At 32.1% G+C, this 14,326-nt stretch overlaps 1 protein-coding gene across 1 annotated transcript; it reads right to left on the reverse strand.

Moving 5' to 3' along the window:
- Positions 1–8,487: 8,487 nt before the first annotated feature.
- Positions 8,488–11,384, reverse strand: LOC136235203 (small nuclear ribonucleoprotein SmD3b). The gene is made up of 5 exons (XM_066024763.1): positions 11,168–11,384; positions 9,793–9,845; positions 9,605–9,671; positions 9,459–9,515; positions 8,488–8,776 (listed from the first exon to the last, which is right to left on the reverse strand). The coding sequence occupies exons 1-5, from the start codon at positions 11,324–11,326 to the stop codon at positions 8,714–8,716; spliced, it is 399 nt and encodes a 132-aa protein (XP_065880835.1). The 5' UTR covers positions 11,327–11,384; the 3' UTR covers positions 8,488–8,713.
- Between the last annotated feature and the right edge of the window lie 2,942 nt (positions 11,385–14,326).

The raw sequence follows: 14,326 nt of genomic DNA on the forward strand, positions 1-14,326 counted from the left end.
CAAATTGTTAACAATCACAAAATGACCACGAGAGCTCAACATGGCATCCATAAACCTCGTCGAATGCTAAATCTATCCACATTAACCAAACCTACCATATCTCCGCTTCCAAAAACACCTTCTCTTGCATTAACTGATCCAAACTGGCTACAAGCCATGACTGATGAATTTGAGGCTCTTATTGCAAATAAGACGTGGGTACTCATACCCCGTCCAAAATGTGCTAATATTATTCGTAGTTGGTGGATTTTCAGGCACAAAACAAAGTCAGATGGCTCCTTTGAAAGATATAAAGCAAGATTGGTTGGGAATGGTTCCGGACAGTTGGCAGGAGTTGATTGTGGTGAAACATTTAGCCATGTGGTTAAACCGGCCACTATTCGTGCTGTCCTCAGCATAGCACTGTCTAAAAATTGGAAAATTCGGCAATTAGACGTCAAAAATGCCTTTCTCCATGGGGATCTTACTGAAACAGTTTACATGCATCAACCACTGGGGTTCCGGGATTCCAGGTATCCTGATCATGTCTATCTGCTACAGAAATCACTATACGGCCTGAAGCAGGCACCTCGGGCCTGGTATCAGCGGTTTGCTAACTTTGTCATACGAATCGGCTTCTCCAACAGCATATCTGATAGCTCCTTATTTATCTACAGACAAGGCTCTGACACGGCATACATCCTTCTATATGTTGATGATATTGTGCTAATCACTTCATCTGACACACTTCAGGCTTCAGTAATGTCCAAATTGAGCTCCGAATTTGCAATGAAAGATTTGGGTCCTCTACACTATTTTTTAGGCATATCAGTAACTCACTCTCCTGGCTCCTTATTTCTGTCTCAGCGGAAGTATGCTTCTGAAATAATTGCAAAAGCCGGGCTCAGCTCGTGCAATTCGACTACCACTCCAGTTGACACCAAACAAAAGCTCAGTATCAATTCTGGCTCTGATTATCATGACCCCACTGAATTCAGACGATTGGCTGGTGCTCTCCAATATCTCACTCTCACCCGACCTGATATCTCATATGCAGTTCAACAGATATGCTTATTCATGCACAACCCAAAAACTACACACATGGCTTCTCTTAAACGCATTCTCAGGTATGTTCAGGGTACTCTTGACTTTGGCCTCACACTTCTGGCATCTTCTCCTAGTCAATTGATCTCCTACACGGACGCCGATTGGGCAGGCTGTCCTGACACTCTCCGATCAACATCAGGCTACTGTGTATTCCTCGGGGACAATTTAATCTCTTGGTCCGCCAAACGACAGCCAACACTGTCCCGATCCAGCGCAGAAGCCGAATATCGCGGCGTTGCCAACGTCATATCTGAGACATGCTGGATACGCAATCTGCTTTTAGAACTTGGCTGTCCGATTCAGAAATCTTCAATAGTGTATTGTGATAATATCAGCGCAGTGTACCTCACGGGCAATCCGGTTCAGCATCACCGCACTAAGCATGTGGAAATGGACATTCACTTTGTCCGAGAACGCGTTGCAAAAGGCGAAGTCCCTGTCCTTCACGTGTCATCTCGCTATCAAATCGCTGACATCTTCACCAAAGGCCTTCCGTCAACACTATTTGAAGATTTTCGTAATAGTCTCAATGTTCGCCCTCCGAACCTTTCGACTACGGGGGCGTATTAGAATATGTATTATTTATCTGTATCAATTCTGTTATTTATCCCTAGCCTAGAATATAGGCTCAGTTGTTGACTATAGTTGTTCACTACAGAGTGAACTGTATTCTGTATAAATACGATATTTCATATCAATAACAACTCACTGAGAATTACAATCTCACAAATGTCATGTTTTATTAACTTAAATTAGATGAAAGAATATTGCTAAGAAATAGTGGTGGATATATCCACTCATCCCGAACAGATACAGAATTGACCGCTTTTGTTAGAGTATGGGGCAGCCGAATTCGTTGAACGCTTAATAAAGGAGATATAGCACAGTTTTAAATCTCGTAATAAATGAATACAATTATAAACAATGTTAACTAAATACGAATGGCCTCCTAAACCTATTTGAATGTTTTCATTTAATATTTAAAGGGATAAGGTATCAAAATAGGCTTAAGGTTTTTGGGGAAGTACCAATTTAGGCTCAACGTTCAAAATAGCATTAATATAGGCTTAACGTTTACAATATAATATCAATCTAGGCTTAACGTTTACAATATAGCATCAATTTAGGCATCGCGATCAAAATAGCATCAATATAGGCTTAACGTTTACAATATAATACGAATTTAAGCTTAACGTTTTACAAAAATATATACAATTTAAGCTAAACGTCATAATTAAATTAATCATATTATATTCTTTCCCTATTAACTTTATATGTTATCTTTATTTAGTTATATATTCTTTTTTTTAAGATATTTAGTTATATATTCTTATTTATTATAATACAATTAATTAGTATTATTGTCCATTAAAATCTTATATTCGTTTTTCATAAATGATTCCATGACTACTAAATTCCATTGCTCATGTAATATATTACATGAGTCATGGAATTTAGGAGTCATGGAATGGTTGATGAAAAACAAATATAAGGTTTTAATGGGCAAGAAAACTAATTAATTGTATTATAATAAATAAGAAAATAGAACTAAATAAAAAGATAACATATAAAGTTAATAGGAAAAGAATATAATATGATTAATTTAATTGTGACGACTAGCTTAAATTGGATATATTTTGTGAACGTTAAGCTTAAATTCGTATTATTTTGTAAACGTTAAGCCTATATTGGTGCTATTTTGTACGCGATGCCTAAATTGATGCTATATTGTAAACGTTATGCCTAAATTGATATTATGTTGTAAACGTTAAGCCTATATTGGTGCTATTTTGAACGTTGAGCCTAAATTGGTACTTCTCCAAAAACCTTAAACCTATTTTGGTACCTTATCCCATATTTAAATAATTATATTATTATTTTTAAATTAAATAATTATGGAATTTTTCTATAAAAAAATTATTATGAGTTAAGCAATCAAAATATAAATTAATCAACTAAAATAATGATTATTAATTGATATATGGTTAATCAAATTTAATGGACTGATTAAATATTTTTTATTAACAAACTATATCATATACGAGTTTTGGCCTGGTCAGACTCGACTCATCAGAAAATTGACGAGTTCGAATTCGAGTTTGGGCTCAACATCTGCTCACGAGCTGTTCACGAACTTGTTAACGTTCACGAGTTTTGCTCGCGAACAACTCGTTAATTTAGATCATGAACTTCACTCGCGAACAACTCATTAATTATATTGATTTAAATTTTTTTAACACAAAATTACATAGTTTTGAAACCTATAAAACTAAATTTTACACAAAATTATGTTGTTTTACATTTCCCGTTTATAGAAATGTTATTATTAAAAAAAAAATTGTTCACGAGCGTATGTTCATGAACATTATAATCGAACTTGCTCATGAACCTATAATTGAGCTTACTCATGAGCTTTCGAGCCGAGGTTTACCGTGTTTAAGCTCAGCTCGTTTATAAATCGAATCGAATACGATCGAGTTTTTATTGAGCTAAACACTGAGCTTCCTCATGAATTTTCGAGCCAAGCTTTAATGTGTTCAAGCTTGACTCGTTTATAAATCGAGCCTCCTTTATAAATCAAGCAGAACACGATCGAACTTTTATCGAGCCAAACACTCGCTTATAAATGGCTCGGCTCATTTACAGCCCTATATATACCCCTATATCTAAAAATTACATCAAATCTAATCAAGCTCAAACCTCTTTAAACCATTATAGCCTATTAATATAATTGAGGGTTAAGCTATGCTTAATATTGATAGCAGTCGAAACTTATGTTATAATAAATCGAATAAGGATCAAATTCACTTTTGAAATTGGCATATCAAATCAATTTAGTCCAAATTGAAGTTTTAAATATCAATTCTGGAGTTTACAATATTTGATAAGTTAATCAAATTTAATAAATTTTTATATATTGAAATGGATTATATTTTCAAAATGAATTAATACCTAAACTTCGATTTGTAATCAAGAAAATTATACCAATAACCACCTATTAAATATATTTTATAAGTAATGTTAGTTTTTTTTGTTGGCTTTTATCAATTCTTAGTAAGAATATCAAAAGTCCAATTTTTTTTCCTTTTGTCATATTAACAGTTACCCTATTTTTTTTTTTTTTTTAAAAACACAGTTATCTTTTTTTTTTAATATTAAAGGAAAGATAGTTGCCCATGTATACTCTGGGAGTGCAGTAAATTTTCTCCAATGAGAAACATAAATGATTAAAATTTCAAAAACTTAGTGATAAAACTATGGAAGTTTTCAATAAAGTTTCACAAAAATAAAATTGTTATATTCATGAGAATGATAAGTTGTCTAGTTTTAATTTAAACTAGTAGAAAACTCGTGCGATGCACGTGATATAAAACTTTTATATAATTTAGATATATAAATAAATTGACATATTTACTTTTAAGTAATTTTATATCATGCTATGATTTTTTTTATATTATGTATATTCGAAATTAATATATATATTTTTTATTGATAATTCAAATTAAATTAAATTAATTTTGAAAATAATTGATTAATTTTTTATAGAATTTTAATTAAAGGCGAATGATTTATTTATTTTTATAAAATTCAATTGATTTATTTATTTTTATAAAATTCAATGATTTGTACTTTTTACTAATCTTAATACATTTTCATATTTTGGAATTCTATGAAACAATAATAATAAAATACGAGTTTAATTAAGAAAGATATTAGAATATAATAGAAAACCAAAAATTGAATTAAATTACAATTAAAATTAAATATTGTATTTACGATACAAAAGAATTACAATATATGTGAAACAAAAATTGAACTAAACTACAATTAAAATTAAATATTAAATCTACGATACAAAAGAATTACAATCTATGTTAAAATGGAAGCAACATCAATATGTTATGCTATAAACTATTACAATCAAGACTTTTCTAATGTTGCACATGAAAAAACTTTATCAATTCAATATGTTACATATAAAAAATAAAATTCATAAGAATTAGTCACAAATTCATCTTGATGATAATCATCTTGCTTGATGGAATTTCATGATCACTAAGTATTCGAATTCAATTATTCATTATGCTACAATAACCCAATATATCCAATTGAATCAGCTTAAAGTGATTTCTCTTATTTTCATCTCGTAATATCTCATCAAGACATTCAATCAATTTGTTCTTCATTCTTTCACTGTATAGAATATCAGTCATGCTCGCAGATATCACTTATTTGATTTCATTAATATATTCTAATAATTATATATTCTTGAATTTCGTAAGCAAGAAAAACAAATAAAAGAATAGAAAACAAAAATGAATGCACAAAAGATAATTCGGAGAAAACTATCTTCCTCTCGTTTTTTTTTTCGAAAATAAGAGAGAATGTTAAGATATAAGCATATAAAGAGGAAAGTGGAAATATTTTTTGCCCATTAATTAAAATATTTTTTTTCTTAATGAAGTATTAAGTCCATTCAGTACAAAAAAAATGTTTTATAATTAATATATAAAATTAATTCTATTAATTAGAATCACTATGCTCAACATTTGAGAATTTGGAGAGATTCAAATAATAATATTTTTTAATTAATATTTTCCAACAACTTGTCCTATGATCATGTTTCATTTTCATTTGTTAAAAACTCTTGAAATACTAACAATTTTGTACAAACCATAATATAATAGTTAAAAACTATATAAGCCAATGTTGCAAAAACAATTATCTCAATATCCCATAATTAATATACATTTTTAGGATTTTGAGCATCAAGATTTTATTTTTATTTACCTCCATTTTGAATTCGTATCTAGCATAATCCAAATTCTTCAAGAATAAACATCTTATCAAGTGCATTAGACGCTTATAATCTCTTTGTCTAGAGAACTGGGAAAAAAAACTTATTATTAATAATAATAATATAACATAATTTATAATTGAAATAAACTTTATTATAAGTATAATATTTCAATACCTCTTTAATATTTTATTCCATATGTCTCAAACTTCGATGAACAACTATTATGTGAAATTTTATATCTATTTGTACCAAAACGTATAAAAATAAAAAATACAATCCATATCAGTTAGATAAACTCAAACTAAAAAAATGAGTGAATCTCAACAGGTTCCGAATTAGAAAAATTAATCTAAATTTTAGTTAGAGTTAACAATCAAAACGATAACACCTAGCAACATATACTAAAAAAGAATAATATACAAAATCTTTATTTTAGTAATTTTGAAAAAAAAAAGACAAATAAAAAAGAAAACATGGATAAGGTAGCGAGAGGTATGGAACCTGGGTAATGACAGAAATGAAATTTCATCTCTGAAAGATGAAACTACGATAACTATTGTTTAATAAAAATAAAACAACAACACAATTGAGAACAAAAATAACTATAACATATGAAAAAATCGAATAATTACCTTGAGAAACGTAACAATTTCTTATAATTTTTGACACTTTTGTGTTTTCCGATTTTAGTTGTCCATGCATCTTCTATTTCTATCGGATTTCTTGAATTGGAGATATCAGTTTGAACAAAAAAAGACAAATAAAAAAGAAAAACATGGATAAGGTAACGAGAGGTATAGAACTTAGGTAACGGCGAAAATGGATCTGAAAGATGAAACTATAACAACTATTGTTTAATAAAAATAAAACAACAACAGAATTGAGAACAAAATAACTACATATGAAAAAAAAAATCGAATAATTACTTTCAGAAATATAATACTATCTATTATGACCAATGAATATAATGGCAGAATACTATCTATCATGCTTTATATAGAAGTTTATTTGTGACTTTTGGATTTCCTTTGCTTTGTGTTTTTTCATCTTCTCGTAACTCTTATTTTCTTTTATTATTTTAATTAATGGGCTAGTAATTATTTAATTTATTATAAATATAAATCTGTTATTTTTAATTAATTAAATTTTTTAATCTTGATTTTTTACTACGTTGACAACTCATCAAAAATGCCTTTAAAATACTTCTTATTTCTCTCTGCTTCCGTTATTATATATAGTATAGATATATCAAAGGAAGAATTATTTAAAAAAAAAATTATTGACATAATTAGAATTGATTGTGTAGTACTCCCTCCGTTTCATATTACATGTTATTTTAGAAAATTACATAGAAATTAATGATATTAGACAAAACATATTGTTGCCTCTTATTTATTGATTCCACTATTTATGTATTCTATAATAAGTCAATTATTCTAATTAATTTTCATAAACTCACGTTTTATAGCAAGAAAAAAGATGACTTAACATGTACTAATCATATAAAATGACATGTATAATAAAACAAAAAAGAATCTCTAGAAAGACATGTAATATGAAACGAATGTAGTATTTGATATGGTTGGTGAGATCTAAAGAACCCATTGTAATTCAGTCTCACCCAATCCTTTGTACTTGAAATTTTATGATTTAATGAAATATTAGCATTAAGGGTGGCCCGGTGCATTATGCGTCCCCGCTAAGCGAGGGTTCGGGGAGGGGTCCCACCACAAGGGTGTACTGGAGGCAAGCCTTCCCTTGCCAATTTATTTAGCAAGAGGCCGCTCCTAAGACTCGAACCCGTGACCTTCGGTCACACGACAACAACGTTTTACCGTTGCGCCAAGGCTCGCCCTCAAATATTAGCATTACTATTAAAAAATAATAAAATAAAATAAAAATCATGGTCACATACTTCAGTTTCATAGTCACAGTAATCAATTTATCCATTGCAAATTTGAAATCTCCCATATACTGTAATAAGAATACCATACAAGAATCACTCGGGTATCTGAATTCAGTTACTGCCATAGTTGTTCAATCCGAGATTTCACGGTAGAGGCGTCAAAATGGATTACGGAAGGATTGTCGTGTTACAAATATGTTATCTCATCTGTATATTTCACATGATTACATAAGATAAAAATGCAAAAATTCTGATAATCGCAACAAACAGTTAGTTTCAAACAGTTAGTTTCAAGCGAGTTATCTTTGTAAATCATATTGTCGTGTCAGAAATCAACAGTTCTAAAACTTGGTCTGGATTACATTTTACAACACCAAAAACCTGAGTCCAAGGATAACTTATAACATGAAAAACATGCATAGAGATAATAGGCAGGATTGTCGTGTCACAATTATGTTATCTCATCTATATATTTCACATAATTATATAAGATAAAAGTGCGGAAAATCTGATAATCGTGCAAAAAGTTCGTGCCAGGTGAGTTATCTTTATAAATTAATGCTGTCGTATCAGAAATCAACAGTTCTAAAACACGGGTTGGATTAATTTTACCACACCAAAAACCCGAGTCCAATTATAACTTCATAATCCTAAAAACATGCATAGAGATAATAGGCATATATGGACAGTTACAGTATCAAATTTTGTAAGAAAGCTGATAATTGAATTGAATTCATCATACAAGCATCTATAGATCAGTCTAGGATCCGGGCAAAGTGATTTCATTTCCCTCATTACACCGAATTTAAGAATATCAAGAGCAGAGATCCTAATTACTCACAATATCAAGAGCAGAGATCCTAATTACTCACGAAGCCAGTAACGAGAAGAAAGACTTGTGACCGATCCATGAAAAAGCATCACCTCCTAACAGGCGGTGCAACGCCCCGACCAGGTGGTGCTCCTCGACCAGCAGCTTGAGCCTGCTCGATAAAATGTGGTAAAGTCAGATAACTTCCAATCATAAAGTATTAGAGGAACAAGGAATGTGAGTCAGTTTTGTGTACGTGTACCCAAAAAGAATCAATAATTTAGCGAGGCGTTTTATTAAACAGGTATGAGTCAGTTTTTGGATTGTCACATTGGCACGAAAATTTCTAGGTTGAGTTAGGGCTGACTTGCTAACTCGAAAATGAAGCGAATATTTAAACTTATTATTAGATCCTCTTATGTGATAAAATTATAATTGTCACCCGTAAACACAACTCGAACCTCCCATTTTTTTACATGATATCCTTAATAGAGATGGTAAAATTACAGATTACTTGTGAATACATTCCACAAACCATATTATAAGAGGATTAAGGTTTTGTTGAATAACTTTCAGGTCGAACTTTTGACAATCAAAGTTAAAATGCTAATAGAAAAATAACATAAACATGTGGGTAGACACGAAAGTTTTGGGTTGGGTTAGGGTCGACTCCTTTGACATTAATCTGATAATTGACAGGACATGGAGACAACCTCCTTACATGAACTGCCACCCCTATTTCTAATCCCCTTACATTTAGAATGTATCCATGTTTGGAGCTGTTTATCAAGAAGTTCCAAGAGATGAAAGAATAAGAATCTCGCCTTCGAAATAATTAAAAGAATGGAACTTACTTTAGCTCTCATTGCAACAGATCTACCCCTGCCAACACCAAGTGACGCGCTCTTACCCTACAGTAAGATTTAGAGAAAACATATGTTAGAAAAATTTATCTGAACTCTATACTGAAAATATCAATCATTAGCTAGTAGAAGCATGCCTTGATTCTAGCATCCAGCCGCTTGAACATAGGAGCATTCTTTAGCATGTCTGGTATCACCATGAACCTGTTGAAACATTATAGTATTATAGCATTTTCAAATGGTCATAGTCCCAGTTTGGAAGATTAAATGATACGTCTTGAGTACTATAATACGATATCGAATTGAAGAGAAATGGTTTACATACCTGACTTTGCTGCCTCTAATAAAAACATGCTCAAGTTGTGAGATCTTCCCATCCTGAGGAAAAGAGTAAAAGTTGAGAGTGACTTGGGAATCAAATACACAAATCAAACAAATATTACACTAATCATTCCGAAGCATCCGACACAAATATGCCTCAGTCTGTCTAAAGAAACAGCATCACATCAGAGTTTAAACTGAAAATCCAATATTAACTTAAAATTAAGGCCTAATACATCCCTACCCTCCAAACTTGTCCAGAAAAGTTTAATCATTAATGGCCCCTTCATCTTTGAAAATGACCGATTAGCCCCCTGCAAGTTGCTTAAAGTGACAAGATAAACACCCCCGCCCCCCCCCCCCCCCGCCCCCCCCCCCCCAAAAAAAAAAAGTCCTACATGGGGGAGCAAGTGATAAATTTGGACAAGTTGAGTGGGCCAATAAGTCTAACCAGTCGTTTTCAAATCGGCTATTATTACTAACTTGTAGGGGTTCTAAAATTAAAATCACAACAAGGGAAAACATGCAATTACATTTTAAGCAGATCATTTGGCCATATGAGCTCTAAGAAATTACATTGATCTCTGCATAGGGCTTCGAACCAGTCAAGATCGGTTCCCGTTGCAAGTTCTAAATGCCTAAAAGCCTTTATTTGACATAAGTTAGCTTCCAGACTTCCAGGAAGTCAAGAGATTACTCACAGATCAAATAGTTCTTCGAATTAACAAAAATAACCATGAAAACACAAGAAAATCAGCTATTATTGTAACTTGGAGAGATTGTAAAATTAAAATCACAGCAACGAAAAACAATCAATTACATTTTAAGCAGATCATTTGGCCATATGAGCTATGAGAAATTACTTCCATCTCTGCATTGCAAGTTCTAAATGTCTAAACGCCTTTATTTGACATTAGCTAGCTTCCAGCCTTCCATGAGGTCAAGAGATTACTCTCAGATCAAATAGCTATTCAAATTAACAAAAATTACAACGAAAACACAAGAAAACCATTAAGCTAATTGTACTCTACTCCTGTGGAAGACCTCGCAAATCATGAACATTTCAAGGCATAGAAAACAATGGATAGTCCCGCATTTGAAAAATACAATTCACTCATAATTAGGGTTTCAGCAACATAGTTCTATTTCGTGCTTCAACTCTCACTAACAAAAATCCGATTCAGTAAACACCTCAAAAAGTCTCAAACAACAACAACCACCTAGCAACTGAAGAAAACGCAGATCCATCACTAAGAAGTATGCAGGAAAAACAAACATTACGGCGCTTGTACTTTCAAAGTAAGGCCTTAAAATCCAGGTTATAAAGAAGAAATTGAAAAAATAAAACGGAATAGGAATATAGAAGAGTGAACAAATACCTTGGCAGTGTAAGTTATACTTTCGAGCTGACAGTTCCAGTTATCCTCGCACTCCACCATGCTCCCTCTGTAAAGCTCTCCGCTTTTAAGCTCCACCGTCACGATGTGGCCGGAGGCTTCGTGTAGTAGTTTTACCGGTATACCTAAGCTTCGACTCATTGCTTCTCTCTATGTAAAACCCAAAACCCTAATTAGCCCCAACTTCACTGAATTTTCTCTACACTGTCCGTTTTTATCAGTCGAGGAAAAAAGGTAGAGCGTCGTCGTTTAAGTGTTTTGTTAGTAAATTTTTTAAGGTACTAATTTTCACTTATTTTTTTGAAAATGCAAATTCATCATTAATATTCGAAATACAAAATAATGAAATTTTCTTCGTAAGATTTCCAATCAAGGTCAAATTTAATCCTGATTGAAAGAAAATTTGAATATACTAATTTACCGTTATATGGTATGTTATTTAATTCTTATATCACAGCTCTCAAATATTAATTACGTCTAAAATATTTATCAGGGTATTCACGTTTGGCATATGTCTGCTCTGACCGAGATCTTTGGAGATGATTCCGTACTATTATTAACACAGTTATAAAAATTACTTAAAAACCAACAATAAATCGGTCACATATGAATTAATTACAAAAAAAAAAAATTGGATAAAATATTTACTACGTTATTAACACAGTTATAAACGATCTTCCAAAAAATACGGAACCATTTTAACTTATCGATAAATTTATTTAGAAGGTCCGATGTTACAATCAATCCAGTCCGTTGAGACTAAAATTCACCAAAAAGACATATGGGCTATCTCACTAAGATTCTAGAGTGAGATGGCTCATATGTCTCAGTTGATAGAAGAGAGTGTGCTTAGATATCAGGACCTGATATCTCTCAAGGCAACTTGACCATGATTTCCGGGATCATGTGTGATTATGTCAATGACTAGATCCTTGATTGAGTCTAGTGAGACTTTCCGAGTCAAGCTTCTAGTACGCAACCATTTTGTTATAGGCGTTACATCTTCTATCTTTTGAGAGTAGGTTCAGGCTTCTATGGCGCCATGTGGTAGAGTTATATTTGTCTGATATCAGATGTCTCTCCCCCTCCCGAGTTTATCGTTCTTTAGGATGAGAAAGTATTGACTTCGGGAAGAATTGCCCTTATCGTTTTTTTGATAAGTTGATGGAGGGGAGTTTAAATTTTGATACCTTTTTGGAAAATGGGGGACTAATCGGGAGGTTGTGTGGGCTCTTAATGCTTGATTTTCCCCTCGTTCAACGTTTATAAATGCAACTGTTAAGGCATAATTTCTTATACTTCTAAACGCCTTTCGAGTTGATGGTAGTTTTTCTCCACGTTCCATGAAGCGTGGTATTATGACTTTGAAAGGTGCATGTCAGAGAAATTTAATTTAATGTTTCTAAAATCATTGCTAATAAATAATGAGAACATCTGTTGCTTCAGCTGTCTTTCCAGCAGTATAAAAGGATATAGTTTTGTTGAAGATTTCTTTTTACTCTTTTCTCTCTTTCTTGTCCCGTCTTTTTGCTGGAACTTTCTCTAGTGATTCCAAATTTCAAGTGTAAGTTCTTCTTTTATCTTCTTTTTTTTATCTGTTTTCCTTTTCTCGTTATGGCTCCTAAAAAATTAAACTTTAAGAAACCCTCTGAAACCGATATGTTCGTTGGGAAGAAAAAGGCAGAGACGGTTTATCTGCATGCTGAAGAATAACCGTCTATGCTGACCAATGTGAAAAATAAGGCGTCCTTTGAAAGTTATCCGGGTCTACAAAGGATGAACATTCGTGCCCCTTTCCCAAACTGTCGAGTAAGGTCTGGCCGTCGAGGTTACTTGCGTATTTATAACATATGGACCTTATTAGAAGTGTGGAGGATATTTTGGTGGAATTCACGCGTTGTCCTTCCTGAATCTCCCCAAACTCTTAACTGGATCTGCTTGCTTTTGCCAAAGTTGCTCATAACTTCAATATTGAGTTGAACGAGGCCATACTTCATCGCCTTTGGAGCCCCAACTTGAGGGTTATGGATTAACTCATTATTTGGGATAGGGATAAGAAATAAATCACATTCTTGACATAGAAAAAAAGATAGTTTTAAGGGGTTCAAGATGAAGTGGTTTCTGGTTGACCCCAACAAGGATAATCTGGATAGTTCTTATTCTTGCGGCTCTCCCTTTTGCGTAATTGATGAAGGGGTTCAAGATGAAGTGGTTTCTGGTTTCGGGTGACCCCAACAAGGATAACCTGAACTTTCAAAGTTTTCCAATAGCCCATCAACTTGCATAAAATATTCAGTTAGCCCACTGAACTTGCGTAAGATAAGATGTAATCAATTAATCATTCAGTTGCAAAAAAAAAAAAAAAAAACTACATACGAAATATGTATTACGCACGCATCTTAAGAAAAGTAAAACAACTAAGGTCGGGGTATGCATTTCTAATATTAGAGACGACAAGTTTCATAGTTGAGTAAGTAAAAACTTTATTTTTAACCTATTATGTGAATTATGTAGTAACATTTTAAAGCGCGTGTGATACATCTTCTGCATGCAGTTTACTTTTTTTTTTTTTTTTTTTTGCAACCGAGTGTGATTAATTGATTACATTAGGTTTATGAGACTAACTACACATTTTATGTAAATGATGTATTAAACTTTTTTCTTTTTTTAGGTAAAAAAAATATAATTAAGCTCATGAACTTTACATGTTTTAAGGATCAAGTCCATAATCAATTATTTTTCCACATTGAACAATTGATTATTGATTTTGTTATGGATTTGACTCTTATTTAACTTTTTCATCGAGTTTGGAAAATGAAAAGATTTGCGATTCTAATGCTGAAAATCGCAAAATGGAAGAGGAGAAGATTGATCTTGGAAGAACGTACTAGAAATTAATTTATATATATATATATATATATATATATATATATATATATATATATACTTTTTACTTTCTATCTATCCTAATCAATAAACTCTTATTTTCATTTGTCCATATTAATAGGCCGAATCGTCCTAACAATATATGTCTTCGAAACTCGACAGAAAAGTTTTAATAAAAGCCGAATCTATAATGGAATCAATAATCAAGGACTCAATGTGAAAAAATAATGCAAAATCATTGAGCCATAGGTAAAT

The sequence above is a fragment of the Euphorbia lathyris genome, chromosome 7 (genome assembly GCF_963576675.1).
Source record: "Euphorbia lathyris chromosome 7, ddEupLath1.1, whole genome shotgun sequence".
In the NCBI taxonomy this organism is placed as follows: domain Eukaryota; kingdom Viridiplantae; phylum Streptophyta; class Magnoliopsida; order Malpighiales; family Euphorbiaceae; genus Euphorbia; species Euphorbia lathyris.

What these genes read in the sequence shown, in the direction of transcription:
- LOC136235203 (XM_066024763.1), bottom strand. Translation starts at nt 11,326, where the DNA reads ATGAGTCGAAGCTTAGGTATACCGGTAAAACTACTACACGAAGCCTCC. An exon ending in ATTAGAGGCAGCAAAGTCAG is followed by an intron (nt 9,672 to 9,792) that starts GTATGTAAACCA and finishes ATGTTTCAACAG; the next exon opens with GTTCATGGTGATACCAGACA. An exon ending in GGCTGGATGCTAGAATCAAG is followed by an intron (nt 9,516 to 9,604) that starts GCATGCTTCTAC and finishes ATCTTACTGTAG; the next exon opens with GGTAAGAGCGCGTCACTTGG.